Source organism: Amphiura filiformis, chromosome 14, assembly GCF_039555335.1.
Source record: "Amphiura filiformis chromosome 14, Afil_fr2py, whole genome shotgun sequence".
In the NCBI taxonomy this organism is placed as follows: domain Eukaryota; kingdom Metazoa; phylum Echinodermata; class Ophiuroidea; order Amphilepidida; family Amphiuridae; genus Amphiura; species Amphiura filiformis.
The window spans coordinates 33,322,288-33,342,470 of record NC_092641.1 but is presented as its reverse complement, the minus strand read 5'-3'; the positions used below and the strand labels follow the sequence as shown (position 1 = coordinate 33,342,470).

The following is a 20,183-nucleotide window of genomic DNA, read 5'->3' as shown; positions in this document are numbered from 1 at the left end:
CATCTGCACCAGCTTTCAGTAACACATCACATGCTTTTTGATATCCATTCCTAGCAGCAAGGTGAAGTGGAGTATCACCATTCTATGATGCAACGAGAATATATACAGCTTGTAAATATTGAGTGTTGAAGGCACAATAATGTACAGGAAATGTATAAGTGTTGCTTATTGAATGCAAGTTAAATAATAGAATTTCATAGTGCTTAATATTATTGCATTTAGGGGTATGTGATAAACTTGCCATATATTTGCTATGTACATCTGCACCAGCTTTCAGTAACACATCACATGCTTCTTGATGTCCATTCTCGGCAGCATAATGAAGAGGAGTACGTCCAATCTATGAAACATTAATAACATACAGCTTGTAAATAAACTGTCTAACAAACAATGCATTGGGAATGTAATTGTTGCTTGATGTATGTAAGCTAAATAATATAATTTCATAGTGCTTAACATATTGCATTTAGGGTTATGAGTGACATACATTTTACAGTGCATAACATATTACTTTAAGGATCACATATGGTATACATGCCTTGTTTTTGCTATGTACATCTGCACCAGCTTTCAGTAGCACATCACATGCTTTTTGATATCCATTCCCAGCAGCAAGGTGAAGTGGAGTATCACCATTCTATGATGCAACGAGAATATATACAGCTTGTAAATATTGAGTGTTGAAGGCACAATAATGTACAGGAAATGTATAAGTGTTGCTTATTGAATGCAAGTTAAATAATAGAATTTCATAGTGCTTAATATTATTGCATTTAGGGGTATGTGATAAACTTGCCATATAGTTGCTATGTACATCTGCACCAGCTTTCAGTAACACATCACATGCTTCTTGATGTCCATTCTCGGCAGCATAATGAAGAGGAGTATCACCATTCTATGATACAATGAAAACATACAGCTTGTAAATAAACTGTCTAACACACAATAATGCATTGGGAATGTAATTGTTGCTTGATGAATGTAAGCTAAATAATATAATTTCATAGTGCTTAACATATATCATATATACATGCCTTGCTTTTGCTATGTACATCTGCGCCAGCTTTCAATAACACATCACATGCTTCTTGATGTCCATTCATGGCAGCATAATGAAGAGGAGTATCACCATTCTATGATACAATGAAAACATACAGCTTGTAAATAAACTGTCTAACACACAATAATGCATTGGGAATGTAATTGTCGCTTGATGAATGTAAGCTAAATATATAATATAATTTCATAGTGCTTCACATAATTATTCCATTTAGGGTTATAAGTGATATACATTTTACAGTGCATAGCATATTACTTTAAGGATCACATATGATATGTGTACACGCCTTGTTTTTGCTATGTACTGCACCAGCTTGAGTGTTGAAGGCACAATAATGTGCAGGAAATGTATAAGTGTTGCTTGTAAGGTAAATAATATAATTTCATAGTGCTTAACATATTTCATTTAGGGTTATATATGTTATACATGCCCTGCTTTTCCTATGTATATCTGCGCCAGCTTTCAATAACACATCACATGCTTCTTGATGTCCATTCTTGGCAGCTAGGTGAAGAAGAGTATCACCATCCTATGATATAATGAAAACATAACAACTAGTAATTCCTGAGGGTCTGAAAGAAGTACCCAATGTGTTCAATATTGGCTATGATGTCATTTGAATACTTACGTTTCCCAGCTTGTTCCTACTGATTTCTCTGCATACAGTAAGAAATAGCAAATAAGTAAGGATTTTGTGAAAATCTACTGCCTTGGGGATACATGCTCAAATGTTACTCACAGTTCAGCACGATAGTATGTAGGGGAGACCGGGGCAAAGTGGACCAAGGGGCAAAACGAAACACCCATTAACTTATGTATTATGCTGCCCTCAATCCCCAAACTCATGTATTTAGAACACAGCATGGATCAAGCATTGTTTGTGATAGCGGTGTCCGTGTGAGTCAGGTATTTGTGCTTTTTACAGGAAATGGTTGTTTTTCATATGTTTAATCTGAAAATATATAGAAATTAAAATATATAATAATTATCTGCCAAAGCACTGTGCTTTTGCTGAATTACTTCGATAGCCATATTTATGACAAATGGCCTTAAGCCTACTCTATGCACGGTAACAGGGCTAGCATACATAAGCGTACATGAGAGTAATGCATGTCGGGAGAAATCTCATGTGGTCGGGGCAAAGTGGTACGGGGCAAAGTGGACAATAGTCCAAAATAGATGGGGCAAAGTGGAACACCTAAAACTGACCCCACTCAGAACTAGGCAATACAAATGTATCCGGCCATAGTATACTGATATACCAGGAGGTAGGCCCTAAGTGGTGTTGACAATGAAGGCACACCTGAAGGGGATGCATTTCTATAAAGCCCTCTCCTCGTTTCATTCTATCCCAGCCCAAAAAACCTGGGGCAAAGCGGAACGACTTTTTCAAGTGACGCCATTTAATAAAACCGCTTTATTAATGTCATTTGTTCGTTGCAGTCCTAAGGTGAGATAGAGATTATAAACCTAAAGTTTTGCCCTGCCTTGTTTGGGGTTGACAAAAATATTTTGCCCAGGTCTCCCCTACCTTAGTAAAATTATCCGAGAGTTCAGTTGTTCCGAGAAAAAAAGCGTTTTTCGGTACATCCTAATGTACAGATCAATAGAAACTAATAATGGTGCTTGAATGATGAATCAGGTTGATGTCTTTCTACTGATAGGCCTAGTCAACTAACCCCGAATGCAATGTTGACATTTGCTCCTTGATACAGACAGTTGAGAACTTCTACAATATTTCCAGTCGTACATGCAGTGGTCAATCTTGGCAATATATCTGAAAATTGTTGTTAAAAATATAGTAGGAATATGAACAATATGCATCATTTATTTATCATCAAAATTAACAATAATAGATAGATTGAGAACTTACCAAAGTATTGCGGAATGTGTCTGTATTAGGCCAAGTAAAAAATAAAACATGTTTCACGTTCGGGTTTTCAAAAAAAAGGAGGAAGAGGGGGCTTTTTATTTTCTATTTTTATTGCAAAATTGATGTAAATACCAATACTTAGAGCTGTTTTAGCGTACATACAATGTTTCTTGTGTCTTAAGGGGGTACTACACCCATGTGGTAAATTTGTGACTATTTTTGCATTTTTCTCAAAAAAAAATTACACACTGGTAACAAAAGTTATGTATATTATTGGGGCAAGGAATCCAATTACTACACTGAAATTTCAGTGGCTCAAGACAAGCGGTTCAGTATATATGATAGGCAACGAGGTACATCCTAGCGGTACCTTATTTCTGATCATAAATACCAAACCGCTTGTCTTGGGTCACTGAAATTCCAGTGTAGTAATTGGATTCCTTGCCCCTATAATATACATAACTTTTGTTACAACTGTGTTATTAGTTTTTGAGAAAAATTCAAAAATAGACACAAATTTATCGAGGGGTGTAGTACCCCCTTAACAAGGCTACAGAAAGCATCCCAATTTCCTAGACATATTTTTTGAAAAGTTATAAGTGAATTTCAAAAAATAAAAAATATATTTCAAGAAACCTCAAAAAGGAAGCGGGAGGGGACGTGAAACATGTTTATTTTTTATTTGGCCTTATAAAGACTGGAAAGCTGCCTTCAGTAAGTCTTAGCCTACAAATAACCTACGCATCATACCTTCATTTGTGCTTTCATTTCCAGATACAGTCGTGTAATTCTTGCTTGGTTTTATCAACAGGCATTCATCATCAAAAATATTGTAATCTAACAAAGTCATGTTGTCATCGAGACTTCGGTGTCCATGGTATAGTTGGTACTCGTGGTCCAGAGCACCGCTTGATCCTAGTAGACGGGACTTGATGGTTGCCACAGGAGCACCATGACAAACATCAAGGGACACTTGGTATCCCTGAGAACCAGAATCGCCTGTGAAAAGTTATTTTTCAATAACATGAAGTAGTTAGGATATACTATTATAGGATGATTTTTTAATAGGTTTATACTCCTAAGTTGATGCTTGCATGCATATACTCTATTTGAAATTTTTCGATAATTTTTAGGTCTTCAGTTTTGTCTTTGGATTTACGGCTTTGGCTTTAAGCCAAACTACATGTTCATATTCCTACTATATTTTTAACAACAATTTTCAGATATATTGCCAAGATTGACCACAGCATGTACGACTAGAAATATTGTAGAAGTTCTCAACTGTCTGTATCAAGGAGCAAATGTCAACATTGCATTCGGGGTTAGTTGACTAGGCCTATCAGTAGAAAGACATCAACCTGATTCATCATTCAAGCACCATTATTAGTTTCTATTGATCTGTACATTAGGGTGTGCCGAAAAACACTTTTTTCTCGGAACAACTGAACTCTCGGATAAGATTTTAATTAACTACTAAGAAAACTACTCTATTACCTTGTGATGTTGTAATGTAAACCTTAGTGAATGGTACATCTTTCTTCATGCTATGGTTGACTCTGCACATTTCTGCAAGACGAGACAGTAACAATATTTCTTATTTATTATCCAATTGTACACTTAAAGGTCGAGGAGCTTATGAAAATAAATATTCAGACCATGATCCAACTGTATCTAAATGCTAAATGAATTGGAAGTTTTTATCAAAATTCAAAATTCATACCAATGCCAGCTAATATATTTTCATAAAAACAAATTCTAACTAAAGCCTGGCGTTAACGGCGGACGGATGAGAAGCCTGGTCAACAATAGCGCTGTACTGGTGATGCCATCAAGCTCTTTCATAGGGCTGTATGTGACATACCCTGGGACACAATTCCTTTGCTAAAATACAAGTAAAATCTACTGTCAAACTACTAATTCTTGATATAAAATTATGGTAAATCTAAACTTCAAATTAAAAGGTATTTGGATATATTATATTCTTCTTCTCACCATACATGCCATGTGTCTCCTTTAATGGTGTTTCTCACAGAATATAATTATTATGTTATTTTGAAGTTCACTACACGGTCAATTCACCTTTTATTTTGTTATTTTTTAAATTGATGATACATGATGTTATCTCATCAATTATTATTATTACGTTATTGAAATAATATTAATAATAAAATAGAACCTACCAAAGCTTCTAGCTCTGACTCTGCAGATAACCTGAAGAACATAAGTAATATCAGGTCGATTCCTGCGGCCTCCGCTCCAGCATGCTTCAATCAATTCACGGAATTCTTGAGGACATTCTTGAGGTATGGGCATACGCTCTCCATTACACACTCTTCGTTTCACCTCCTGAAATCGTACTCCTTTAAATGGAATCTTCCTAGTCAGAAGTTCCCATAGTACCGTGCCAAATGCAAATATATCCGAGTATGGAGATAGATGACTTTCCTGGAATATTTCGGGAGCAGTCCAACCCCATGTTCCTTTAATTTTCGTGGTAACAGTGCCATCAGCATCTTTCGCAAGACCAAAGTCGCATAACTTTATGTTCAGATTCAGGGTGATCAAAAAATTGGCCGATTTAATGTCACGGTGAATAACATTTATCTTATGGAGATACTCTATTGCCCTTGCGCCTTGTTCACCCCAACAATACAGTAGACAAGGGTGGAGGTCCTCATCAGCACGCTTTTCAAGATAAGAATCTAAAGACCCACGTTCACACAGCTCTAGAATCAGATGAAAATCCGGGACCTCGTCAACAACACCAAGAAGTTTGACAACATGTGGATGTGCGAGTTTAGCCAAGAATTGAAGTTCTGGTGTATTGATTTTGTTTAAAATTTTAGCTGCAGCTTCAATTGGCTGTCTGCTGCAGTGAACTAAATTATCTGAGGGTTCCTGACGTTCTTTACGGTTCCATTTAACCTTCCATACAGTACTGAATCCACCCTCGCCAATTTGATCTATGAACTCTAAGTCGTCTCTGTTCAAATATGTGATTTGATGGAGTGCCATGAGACACCGAATTGATCAGATAAACATTAGTCGACAAAGTAAATACTCTGTAAATGGTATGAAATACATAAAATATGACATTAATAAATATTATTACATTTTTAATATTTTTGTTGACTACTTAAAAGAGTAAAATCTCGCTTGTTGTTATTCTAACTTTGATATGGCATAGATAAAGACAATAGTGTCCTGCGTGATTAGGATTTACATGTTTTTAGCATCTTGTCCCAAAGTCGTCTATGGTTGGCTAAGCAGGTCATAACGTGTACTAATACGTGTATTCGAAATTTCGAATACGCGTAATGGAATCAACCAATCAGCGTTTAGATTCGAGAACGTGGGTTACAATTTCGACCTCGTGAGACTGCCCGCATGTGATATCAACGTAATTGGCACTTGTCCTCGTGCACTAATAACAAACTTCACTTAATAATCAAAAAGCTTATAATTATCATAAGAATAAACTATAAGAAGCGGCAGAAGAATATGAATGAAGATTATTTTGAAGCTTTTTGAAACGGACCCGATATAGCATTCATTTCTACATACTTACAAAGTATGATGTTTTGCATAACTTTTATTTTGCATAAGAAACACCGCGCGATGTGTGTTGTAAGGGTGCATACTACCAAATTACTGTCCCCCATCATTTATTAGACATTAGGATAATTATCCCTGAAAACAGAAACATACAGTTATGCAGCGTACACTTAAGTGTGAAACATGTGTTTGAACCTGAGGTAGGCCTATACTAGTTTCAGGTTTGAACATACATGAACACTAACTTATGCAGGATATACCCCATGCAGCATACGCCTATACAGTAGGTCTGACCAAACACGGAGAAGTTGAAGGTCACTCTGTATATTTATCTTGTACCTGACCAGCATGCAAATCCCTCAGAATTTAGAGAACCGCATGCAGGTCAAGGGCATGGCTGTGTATGTGTTGTTCGGTATCGGCCGCTTTAGGGGCAGGATACGGTCACTGTTCTAATATTCTCTACTTTCAAAGAATAATTCCTATTATAATTTATATGTAGCCTAGCCTAATACTTTAGGATTCAGTGTGGAGACAGATATATACAGATATTGCTAATTCATTTGTTACATACACTATCCGCTGTTTAAAATGTTTTTATTCCAGGACGGAATAAGTTGGTATAGTGGAGTGTATCCTATCTATTATTTGTTACATTAGAAAATATTTCAACACGGAATAAATGCATTTTAATTCCCCCAAGAGAATTTTTGAAAAAGCATTTTGTATAAAGGAAGCCGATAGGCCTACCTTTAACCCTTCTCCCCTAAAAAGATATGAAAATACCAAAAACGACTTTATTCTCTGATCTTTTAGCATGTTCTGTTCATTCCCGTCATTTCTTACAAAAAACGGCGTGATGTAGCACGGTGAGGATTAAAATCATTTCCGAATTTTTATCTGCAGTGAACGAGGTTGTTTACGTGCCTCGATTTAAATACACGGGCTTTAAAAATTCCCTCCCACGTTCTCGAAACTCAACGCTGATTGGCCTATTCTATTACGCGTATTCGAAATTTCGAATACACGTATTAATACACGTAATGACCCGAATAGCCAACCATAGTCGTCGGCGCATATACACGTGCACGCGGCCGAATTCGAACCTGCGACCTTCGGATAATGTAAACCATCGTTTTGACAAGTTATAGTTATTGACCGGTTCATTGTGTAGGTATATCATTCTCCATGAAGGGTGAGCCTCGTTTTGATTTCCTGACCACCCCCCAAAAAACAACACAAAAACCAAAACAAACAACAACAACAACAACACATTGTTTCTATGTAGCTGTATATAGGTTTCGTGGTGAACTAGAAACTATGTATGACACTTAGGCCCTACATACTGTGATGTACCCTGTATAATCCTGTATCATGAAATAGGGGAAGTTACCTTTATAATCATGCAATAGTTTGTTTATTATGACTTTTCTGGAAAACCCCTATAATGGCAATAACAACATCATTAATCAAGACTATATTTATGTCATGGGGAAAATCCCCTGGTATCAGTATGTTGTAATAATGAACAATGATGGCAATGTCTATTATTAGAACATTGGGAAAATCCCAGATGGGGGATAAAACACAATGTTAATAATAATTCTAGGCAGACCTGTATCGATATGATTGTAATGTGGATGGATGTAGCTATAGCTCTCAAAAAGAGAGTATTTAATGTTAACCAGTTATTCTGGATACTCAAAGAGTATTACAAAGTGTGGCAAGTTCAGCCTTTGAGCGATGAAGATTATGTAGATGGACCTCGTCAAGTGCGGATACCGTTGTTTGCCCACACGGCAATTGTTTTGTCCTCAACGACATGCTGAGATTACGGTTATTATTTCGGAGCTACGAAAATGGACCAAAGTAAGACATATGGTCTCACTGCGGACAGTCCAATTCCTTCAAAGAAAGGAAATTGCAAACCAGAAATATATTTTGTAGTTAATGTACTACTGCCTGCCAGTGTTGTCGGAGAAGATCTAGAATACGTCAAAGAACGTACTTCTTCCAAGAAAGGAATATATAATCTTCTGTCGACTTGCTGAAGTCTGGTGTTTTTTTATCCAACGCAACTGTCAATATAAGTGGGGACAACTGCATCGCAGTCCTGGAGATATTGTGTGAAAGGTGGAAATAGCACAACTTTTGGAGAAAGCAGCGCAAGGAGTTAAGTTTTCAGAAAGCAGCGCAAGGAGTTAAGTTTTCAGAAAGCAGCGCAAGGAGATAACGGTTTGGAGACAGCAACGCCATTTTTGTATGAGGATTTTATTCGCAAGGATATTTATCAATGCAAGTGTACAAAGGACTTCGCTGATTTTCGCAGGGCAAGAGAATAAGGATATACATCAGCCGTCCAGAACATTGCAAGAACTCTTTATGATCACCAAGAAAAAGAATGCTGGCTAAGTACTAAATAGTTAAAGAGTGATTATAATTGATTATTGTGTATGTGCAATGTGCATTTGTTGTCATATATTGTACCAATCATAACTTGCTTTCAATTAAAGACTTAGATTAGCTTTGTTAGCTTAATCAAACAGTGTATTTGTGTTGTGCATTCGTGTGAGTTCGGGTAAAAGGTGATTTTGGCCTTGAGTCAAGTACGACTCGTAACAATACAAATTGTTATAAAGTTACGAACCAACCAAAGGCATGACGCGCGGTTTAACAGTTGGCTTCTCAAGCCTCAAGGCTACTTTAGACTATGAGCCAAGTATTCAGTTTAAGACTGGACTTCGATCTCTTTAAATGTTAAAACATTTTGGAAAGCTACGGTTGCTGGCGCAAGGCTACTACAGCCTCACAACTCCTCAAACACTATGGCAGCACAGAGTATGGAATGGCCCTACGTCACATCAGCTCTTAAGTCCACTCCCTGCCCACGGGATCGCGGGAGCGGCTGTGATTTTGTGATGAGCCAAGAGTAGAAGATGCTATTGTGTTCCAATATCTGTGCTAAGAATCACTGGCACAGGACTTGCCTTTTGCACATATGATGTGCAACCAAGACTTGAGTTGGAAAAAATAACTTGATCATAACATGTGGGATATCTTAGAACTAAGACGTCGTTTATAGCATTCATGCTTTACTCAAGGTGAACAGATTCATGATTTACAGTAGCACTGGGGGAGTCGGAATACGGAAAAACTGGGCTTCTCAAATTTTGTGAGCTACAAAAACCAGTCAGAACATAATAGAGGCTGTGCATATGTCGTAAATATGGCGGATTACTCAAATGCATTTAACAAAAGCATGATTGCAATCTATCGCGACAGTGCCTCTCACACATAGGGTCTTCTTATCTATTCAGTTTCGGTTCCTGTTTCAATGTACGTGTGAACAATCCTTTTATTCTAGTCTTTTGTTGCTCACTGAAAAGTTGAACGAATACAATTCTGTTTTCGGTTTGGTGAGTTATATTAATATTATTTTGACATGAAAACGTGAGATGGGAGGGTTGTATTGGTGCCAATCTAGACAAAAGAAGTGTCTAAATTTTACGGTTGTAAATTCGCGATAAGTTGACTTCAATTGACTTGCGTTTGGTGTATAGGCACTTCCGTCTTGGCGGGAGTGGCTCGTGAAAATAGCCTAGCATTGAAATATATACTGACCATGTTGCTATGTTATAAGCAAAAGTCTTTCATATTGGCGATGAAACGAGCGTCTGAAATAGCCAAATATATCCCAATGAGGCGTGCAAGTAGCGATTTGGTCATCATGTTTTATTGAAATGCAATACAAAAGAATTGCATTGGTGACGATAATTTATTCTATTCGTTCGTAACAATGGCAAATGCTAATCTGATCATTGGTTGGACCTATATGCGAGACTCGAGTTTATTCTAAATGTTTATTTTTGCAGAGCTGATTTTTGTCGGGCAGGGGAGAGGCGAGGGAGAATGAGAGAAGAGAGATTGCCGGAGAGGGAGAGGGGATACTGATTCGGAGGGGGGAGGGAGGAAGTGCTACATTCAAAAAAAGTCAGGAGGGAAGGGCGACACGGGCCCGTAGCCAGGATTTCTTGGGTGCGATCGGCTCAAAAGCGGACCTTTTGTGATGTAAGGGCTGCTTTTCAAAGTTTTTACAGAAAATGTGGAGACCCTCATTCGAATTGGCAATTTATCACATTAATGTGAACCACTTTAACGACATCAAATGCCTATTATAGGTACTAGAGGACATAAAAGCGAGAGGGGCGCTAGACCACTAAAAACACAGGTGTTCCACATGTGTGTTCTATAAATATAATCTTGTCTTATCCAGCCTTGATTGACAGCAGGCATCTACCTCTATTGAAATATTAAGGGAACAAACCAAAAGATCGATGACGTCCTATAAACGAAACTAGTTTCGTTTAGGGGGGAGGGGGTAAAAATACTCGATTACGTTTGTACAAAAACATCGGTCTGAAGTATGTGTTATTATTATTATTATGTCAAAATTTTCAACATTTCATTATTACGTTTCTGGCAGGGAGGGAGGGGGTCGGCTGAGAAACGAAACTAGTTACGTTTATAGGACGTCATCGATCTTTTGGTTTGTTCCCTAAGCTGACTGATACTTCAAACTTCAATGAATTCAAATTACAGATCAACTCACATAATCCCTTGCGTTTTCGTTTCTGAACAATAGAGCTCCCGAAACTGAAAAGATAAAAAGACCCATATAACAAATGCAATACAATCAAATAGGTTGATAACAACATTTGATCGAATGGACTACACTGCGCCATGATTACGGTGAAGGACACCGGTTCAAATCCTTTGTTTGGAGCCAATCGATAATTTCACGCATAACCTCTATAACACAAGTCATCATCCAACTCTACAAAAGACAAACTTTAAAAGTCATTGAAGTTGAAGTTTTTATGATCATCATGATCGTGGGAAACTTAAATGCTAAAAAAGCTTCATATCCCATTATTTACTTCATAATCATACATGAAATTACAACTCATCCCCATGTAATGCTCATTCATTCCATTCTCTAAGAAGTTGCATTGATATATGGCTGTATATATATACTAATGCTTTTTTAAGACACTTACGATGGCTCTCTATTGCTTAGTTGGCTCGGCAGTGCCAATTACATACAATATTCATGAATATTCGTAATGTTAATGCACTTACCTGAAATTCAGTTTAAACTTCTGATTCTATTTGATTGTGAATATGAATGATATTTATCCCCAAACTCTATTTAGTAACGTATACCAGCTATCACTTCCGCACATAATTTAGTAACGTACATACTATCGGTGAACTTTGAATATCTATTGTTGAAGCTGGTGGCTAGTCGATAAGGTTGAAATTCATGTACAAATTGATATAGAAATAGGAAATCCCTATCATATATGGTTAAAGCAATATTATAACATTTTCAAACAAAATAGATTAGCATTTCTTTGCCATAAAATGTTAGCTTTTACTGTCAGATATATCCCTTTATTTTTGAGCCGAACAACTACGGCAAAGCAAAGAAAATTGAATTTACTACCAGCGCACATGTCGCCAATACGTACCACTCCTTCGGTCATGTTGTGGTACGACCCTTTGTTGTGTATATCACCGTCCCGCACGCCGTGACGTACTGTGTGTTATGAACATCGTGTATGCGTTCGACTAATAATTCCATCGTAATAATAAAGCGCTGAATCAGCCTTTAATTCAAAATCACGGATTTTGACAAAACTACAGCACTTAGAGTCTTGATTTTTGCAGGGTATATTGGTTTAATAAAGTACAATTTAATCGTGTAAAAAACGGAATTTTAAAAATTCAGTGAGGGCGTCTTCCTCAGCAAATGTTATAATATGGCTTTAAGTGTACGACTTGCGACTTTTTTGTATGTGGATAATTGACAAATTCCCTGTTCTATTTTATGGAAAAATTGTATGTTGACAATTTTGGCATGTCGACTTGGCGTAATAATTTATCTGACCATGTCGACATAATATTAATAATAAGTTGACATGTCATGATAATTTATCTCGCCATGTCGTATGGCACTTAGACGCTTCCGTACCAACCTCATCGACTGGCCAGCTTTAAGGGGGGGGGGTCGATCTTTTGTGCGTAATTATAGAGGGCCAGGGGATTCACTCTATCATTAAAAAAATTATTTGAAGAAGTCAAATAGCCCTAGGAATAAAAACTGTAGTGTAATTCACACCAGATACAATTTCTTTATACGACAAAATTAATTTTTGTAATCGATCAAAAACAAACGTTTTATATCAATTTTAAATTTAGCCTGAATCCGTAAATATGGTACCTCTCGCCCTTTTTTTAGGTCAAGGCTATTTTTACCATTATGCAGCGAACCATTGTTGAAGCTATTTCACATACATGTACAAAACATTCTAGAGAAAGAATTAGGACTTATAGTGTTGAAATATCTTTTGTTGATTTCGAATGATAATGTTATGAAGTCGTAAATTTTAAGGTCACATTCCTAAAACCAAAACAAAACATTGCGATGCAGATAATTCCCGACTTACGCAATTTCTTCATCACATCAGTGTCTTTATTATTTGTTTGAAACCTTTCCCAAACGTTCGTGCTATTTATGCATAAAACGGATAATCTATCTTTACAAAACGCGTCTTTTTTTAGTAAACAAAAGGCTAAAGATGGCATTATGAGATTTATCTTTTATCATCACACTCCTCCGCTCAACTGCCACGGTGGCCGAGCGGCAAAGCGCTAGACGCGTAATCGAAGGAAGTTTAGAATCGCTGGTTCGAGTCCCGACGAAGCCTGTGGAAACTTTTTTTTTCTTCAAAATTCATGATCGCATTCCGAAATGAGTCACTTGTCGGTAAATCATGTATCGTATCCTTAACAATAGATTATATTATGATGATTTGACTTAGTACTGTAAACTACGGAGCGTTTTAAGTGCCATAAGATGGCAACATATTTATCTGGACAAGTCGACATATTATCAACATTATGTCGACATAGTTATCTCATTTATCTTGACATGTCGACATATTATCAACATTATGTTGACATAGTAATATCATTTATCTTGCCATGTCAACATCAATTTTTTGCTAAGCAGACTCATGTTGACATACAATCTTTGCTAAGTTGCCTTGGCAAGATAATTTATTTCGTCATGTCGACATAAACGTCTTTATTAGTCGTCATGGCGAAATAGATTATCTTGCCAAGTTGACTTCACAAAACGCAGATGTCGTCTTGACGAGATAGATTATCTTGCCAAGTTGACTTCACAAAACGCAAATGTCGTCATGGCAAGATAGATTATTTTGCCAAATCGACTTCACAAAACGTAGATGTCGTCATGGCGAGATAGATTATTTTGCCAAGTTGACTTCACAAAAAATAGATGTCGTCATGACAAGCTAGATTAATTTGCCAAGTTGACTTCACAAAAAGTAGATATCGTCTTGACGAGATAGATTATCTTTCCAAGTTGACTTCACAAAACGAAGATTTCGTCTTGGCGAGATAGACTATCTTGCCAAATCGACTTCACAAAACATAGATGTCGTCTTGACGAGATAGATTATCTTGCCAAGTTGACTTCACAAAACGTAGATGTCGTCATGGCGAGCTAAATTATCTTGCCAAATCGACTTCACAAAAGTAGATATCGTCATGGCGAGATAGATTATCTTGCCAAGTTGTCTTCATAAAAAGTGAATGTCATTTTGATGTTGATTCTTGCGCATTTGTTTATTTTTTCTTCCTTCATCACTTAAAAAATCTGGAGCCAGGAACAAACGAATATGGAAACAAAGAATTGCTTTAAGCACCGAAACTGAGCACCATTGGGCGTTGGGTGAATTGTGTCAGGACTGCAGCAGTGCTGAAAAATGACAAAATGAATATCACCCAGTAGCACTCACCTCGGGCAACATTTTACAGGCCGTACGGGTGTCCTGTGTGCTGTGCTTGGGTAAAAAAATGGCAGTGGAATTTAAATATTATAATTTAAAAACAAAAATAGAAATAAAAACCCGCATTTCGCATTTAACTTTTAAAGCTTGCTACCGGAAACAAACATTTTTTAGCCTCATTAATATTACAAGTAACCTTAGACCTAAAAAGAAACAAATAGTTTCCGGTCAGTGGCGTAGTCAGTGTTTTGATATGAAGGGGGTGGGTTGGGGCAACCAAAATCAATGATGTAAAATTATTATTTTTCGGTCAAGCATGACTTGCAAGTGACTTGGCGTACCACTTGGTTTGGTTTGAGGCATTAAAATAGTAATAATAGGCCTTACTAAAAATAAATATTACTTACCTCGCATCTTGGTTTTTAGACCACCTACCGGTGCCAAGACGACATCTACTTTTTGTGAAGTCAATTTGGCATGATAATCTATCTCGCCATGACGACGTCTACTTTTTGTGAAGTCAACTTGGCAAGATAATGTATTTCACCATGACGACATCTATTTTTTGTGAAGTCAACTTGGCAAGATAATGTATTTCACCATGACGACATCTATTTTTTGTGAATTCAACTTGACAAAATAATCTATCTCGTCATGACAACATCTACTTTTTGTGAATTCAACTTGGCAAATTAATCTACCTTGTCATGACGACATCTACTTTTTGTGAATTCAACTTGGCAAATTAATCTAGCTTGTCATGATGACATCTACTTTTTGTGAAGTCAACTTGGCAAGATAATCTACTTTTTGTGAAGTCAACTTATCTCGCCATGACCACATCTACGTTTTGTGAAGTCAACTTGGCAAGATAACCTATCTCGTCATGACGACATCTACATTTTGTGAAGTCAACTTATCTCGCCATGACCACATCTACGTTTTGTGAAGTCAACTTGGCAAGATAACCTATCTCGTCATGACGACATCTACATTTTGTGAAGTCAACTTATCTCGCCATAACCACATCTACGTTTTGTGAGGTCAACTTGGCAAGATAATCTATCTCGCCATGATGACATGTACTTTTTGTGAAGTCTACTTGATAAGATCTCTATCTCGCCATGACGACTAATAAAACTGTTTAAGTCAAGAAGGTGAGAAAAATATGTGACTATGTCGACATAATGTTGATAATATGTCGACTTGTCAAGATAAATATGTTGCCATCTAATGGCACTTTAAACGCTTCGTAGGTTGGAGGTCATGTAAAAATTAATATAGATATAGGAAATCCGTGTTATCATAGTGAAGTGTGACTCTACGTATTGTACGGGTTTGTTTGAATTGGCAAATTTCCCTGTTCTATTTTGATATCGGAATTCCCCAATTGTTTTCTATTTCATTGAATACATTCGATATTACTTTGTGTGGTGTATTTTAGCTGCAGTTTGAACTATAGTAAGTGATTTCAAATTACAATTTTTTGTGTCAGTTCCTGCAGAACTGACACCTTTAGTACAGGTTTGACGATCACGTGACAAATCGAATCTGTGACGTCAATATTAATATCGATATCAATTTAAGGCGGTTCTAGTTAAATTACATACCCATTAGCATTTTGGCTGTTCCATTTAATTTACATACTCAACATTTCCCTGTGCACTTAGTCCATGAATTGATCCTGATTTGCATTGTCGTATAGAGTTATATTTTTGTACACAACAGGGATGTTACTATTGTTTTAACTAAATGAAGCACACTTTTTCTTTTATCTTTCTTTGTCCTTTATTAATTATAAATTAGGTGATTTAATAAATATAACTCTTTGTTTCAGCGACCCAGGGGTAAACAGACAAACAAAAACATAGGTCAAAATCCTTCAATTTCTGTGAAAATTGAACAAAAAGTACCCAAATCCCTACATTTTATATCTCCCTGTGTTATAGACAAATTTTATACGTCACATTTAAAATCATTTAAAATGACTTATAAATTGCCTTATGCTATAATCAATTAATCATGATAAAATAATGGGGTCTTATACATTTGTATTGTGTGAACTTTGTTTTTGCATGCCTTTGGCTTCCAGGTTAGTTTCTCGGAGCTGGTGAGGTGTATCTGGGTGTAACTTGGTAGGGTGGTGGTAAGTGGCTGCCCTAAGACTTGATGCATTTTGGCGCAAAATATGCAAATTAGGTAGCTAATTTGCATATTTAACTTAAAATTGTTTTTTTTTTTTTTTTTGTTTGTTTGCCATTTCGAAGAACTGGTGAGGCGTATAGGGATGTAACTTGATGAGGTTGTGGTCCCGGGGTTGTGGTAAGCGGCAGTTTCTCGGAGCTGGTGAGGTGTATTGGGGTATAACTTGGTAGGGTGGTGGTAAGTGGCTGCCCTAAGACTTGATGCAATTTTTGGCGCAAATTAGGTAGCTAATTTGCATATTTAACTTAAAATTGTTTTTGGGTGTTTTTTTGCCATTTCGAAGAACTGGTGAGGCGTATAGGGATGTAACTTGATGAGATTGTGGTAAGTGGCAGTCGTAAGATCCGATGCAATTTTTGTCGCAAGATATGCAAATAAGTCACCGCATTTGCCTATTTTTTTTATTTGTCGAATTGCTTTTGGCGATTTTTCGGAACTGGTGAGGCATATAGAAATGTAATTTGGTGGGGTGATGGTTAAGAGCAGTCTTAAGATCAGATGCTATTTTGTCACAAAATATGCAAATCAGCCACCTCATTTTCCTTTTTTATCTATTTTTAAAAACGCTTTTTGCCATTTTCGGAACTGGTAGGGGTATATAGATGTAACTTGGTATGGTGGTGGTAAAGGGCAGTCTTAAGATCCCACGTGATTTTTGTCGCAAAATATTCAAATTAGCCACCTCATTTGCATATTTGTTTATTTTTAAAAGGCTTTTTGCCATTTATTAGAACTGGTGAGGCGTATAGAGATTTAACTTGGTGGGATGGTGGTAAGCAATGGTATATCCCATGTGATTTTTGTCGCAAAATGTGCAAATTAGCTACCTCATTTGCATATTTTTAATTTTTAAAACGTTTTTAGCTAGAATAGAAGGCTGACACTGCGCCAAAACACGTATGTAAGTGTATAATTATTTAATGTTAAATGAACTACCACTAAATGTTCCTGTCAGTGCTGCAGTGCAAAACTTCTCATGTAATTCCATCTTTAACATTACATTCAAATAATAATTACATTGTAAATTTGAACTGACACCAATTTTTTTCAGGAATATCTTGTTTATGTTATATTATCATTAGCAACGCTTTACAGGGTTTATTGTTCTATTGTTTCCGATTAGAGCGCTGACATATTGGAAAATGGTGCCAATTCATGAGAGTGTTCATTCGACGTCCAGTTTTCGAAATTGGGTGACTTGTGTTTGGCAGGTGCGAAATAAATCTGAATGGGTGTTTTAATTACGTTACGCATAACGACATTAATTAATGTGTTTAATTTCTATAATAATTATTATTACATTTATTTATCATTCCTTTGTTTCCTTTCCCCGTACTTATTCTTTCCTAGGCCTGCACTAACTTTATCACTCCCTCGCCCTCCTTCTCTCTTCCCTTCTTCAAGTTCTTCTTTCTTTCTTTCTTTCTTTCTTTCTTTCTTTCTTTCTTTCTTTCTTTCTTTCTTTCTTTCTTTCTTTCTTTCTTTCTTTCTTTCTTTCTTTCTTTCTTTCTTTCTTTCTTTCTTTCTTTCTTTCTTTCTTTCTTTCTTTCCTTTGTTCGAAACAATGGTACCACTTTTATGAACAGCCTGTCGCAAAATCTAATCGGTATCAAACGAACAAAGCATTACGTAATCTATTGCCACTCTATATTTATTAAAAGCTCTTTGATCAGTAGCCTTCGTAAAAATAACACTGATACAGAAACCGTGTAACTTAACTAGGTCTATATAATAGTAACGTTGCGTTCATTCAACCCGTACCGAGTTATAAATAGGTACCTTTTTTCGTTTCTACATGTGTCTCTTTTTCCACATTACTGGTAATAAATATCAAACAGTCATAATTGGTGGTCATTTCAAATAATCCCCAAGTCAACGAGGTTCAAGAATGTGCTCTCATTGTTAATTGTTGGTTATACACACCTAAAAAACCCAAAATACAATGCTTTGTAATCCACCACTTGAACAGGATTTAGCCAAAGCAAAGACCAGAGCTATTAAGAATTCTATACACATCTAATGTAGAAGCCAATTATCCTCTTCAACAATAGGATTATTGATTGGTTCAAAATGAGATACATGTCACACCAACTTGAGGTACCTATGAATACGACCTTCATGCACATTTTACACTGTACACACTTTAGGACATTTACGGCTCATTCGTGGTGTAGTCACAAATGTACAATTCTACGAAAAATTGGCGCGCTACCGTTTGGTCCAGGCATTTGTCATACGTCATAAGTTTACATCTACGAGCTCTACTCGAAACACATGTATGTTTGTTGGTTTTTATTTCGATTTGTTGGCGCTTTCAGCTATTTGAACCTTTATCTCTAGGGGGATATAGGAACAAAAATTCGGTTTTCTAAAACTACATTTTGACGATGCGTGAGAGCTTGAGAAAGTGGGTGTACCTTAATATTTTTGCCTTTTTACTTTCCGCAATTATCATGATTATGGCCTTAAAAGGGAAGATCAAATCATAATTATCACCAAGGAAGTTACCATGATTAACATTTATTCATATTAATGGTACGATACCTGTTGACCATGATTTACCGTGTAAAATTTAAAATTGAATAAAATCCCCAAAATAATGCATTTCATCAAGATATAAAGATACAATGTTTTGTTAACGGATATCCAGCTTTCAGAAGTTTCTAGTTTACATCTCCTTGGGGTTCAGGTATCTGTCTGCTGACCTGTCTTGGAATGAGCATGTGTCCAATGTTACCAAAAAAGTGCAACAACAACAAAATGAAAACAAATGACATGTTTGGGCTGTATAATACTCCTGCCTTCGTTAATATAATATACCATAGACACTTAAAGCCATATTATAACATTTGCTTAGGAGGACGCCCTCACTGATTTTTTTAAATTCATTTTTTACACGATTATATTGTACTTTATTAGCTTTTATTAAACCAATATACCCTGCAAAAATCAAGACTCTAGGTGCTGTAGTTTTGTCAAAATCCGAGCTTTTGAATAAAACGCCGGATTCGGCGTTTTATTATTACGATGGAATAATTATTAGTCGAACGCGTACACGATGTTCATAATACACAGTACGTACACGGCGTGCGGGACGGTGATCTACACAACAAAGGGTCGTACCATAACATGACCGAAGGAGTGGTATGTATTGGCGACCATGATATGCGCTGGTGGTAAATTCCAATTTTCTTTGCTTTGCCGTAGTTGTTCGGCTCAAAAATAAAAGGGGATATATCTGACAGTAAACACTAACATTTTATGGCAAAGAAATGCTAATCTATTTTGTATGAAAATGTTATAATATTGCTTTAATTGGCTTGGCAGTACCAGTTATATACAATACTCACGTAATGTTAATGAACTTACCTGAAATTCAGCTTGTCTAAACTGCTGGATTTATTTGATTATGAATATCTCTAACAATGATATTTATCCTCAAAATCCCCGTACATGTATCAGCTACCACTTCCGCGCATAATATGATGAGTAACGAACACACATTCCGTTTTGTAATAATGAACTTGTGAATATAATATTGTTGAAGCAGTCTAATCGACGAGGTTGAAGGCCATGTACAAATAGAAATGGGAAATCCCTATCATGGTTA

The 20,183-nt window shown here is 36.5% G+C and overlaps 1 protein-coding gene across 1 annotated transcript; it reads right to left on the bottom strand.

The window, feature by feature from the left end:
• Positions 1 to 1,451: 1,451 nt before the first annotated feature.
• LOC140169370 (mitogen-activated protein kinase kinase kinase 20-like) lies at positions 1,452 to 20,029 on the bottom strand. The gene is made up of 6 exons (XM_072192628.1): positions 19,943 to 20,029; positions 5,114 to 5,995; positions 4,428 to 4,499; positions 3,684 to 3,932; positions 2,740 to 2,837; positions 1,452 to 1,589 (listed from the first exon to the last, which is right to left on the bottom strand). Exons 2-6 carry the CDS (start codon positions 5,946 to 5,948, stop codon positions 1,452 to 1,454), a joined length of 1,392 nt encoding a protein of 463 aa, XP_072048729.1. The 5' UTR covers positions 5,949 to 5,995; positions 19,943 to 20,029.
• Between the last annotated feature and the right edge of the window lie 154 nt (positions 20,030 to 20,183).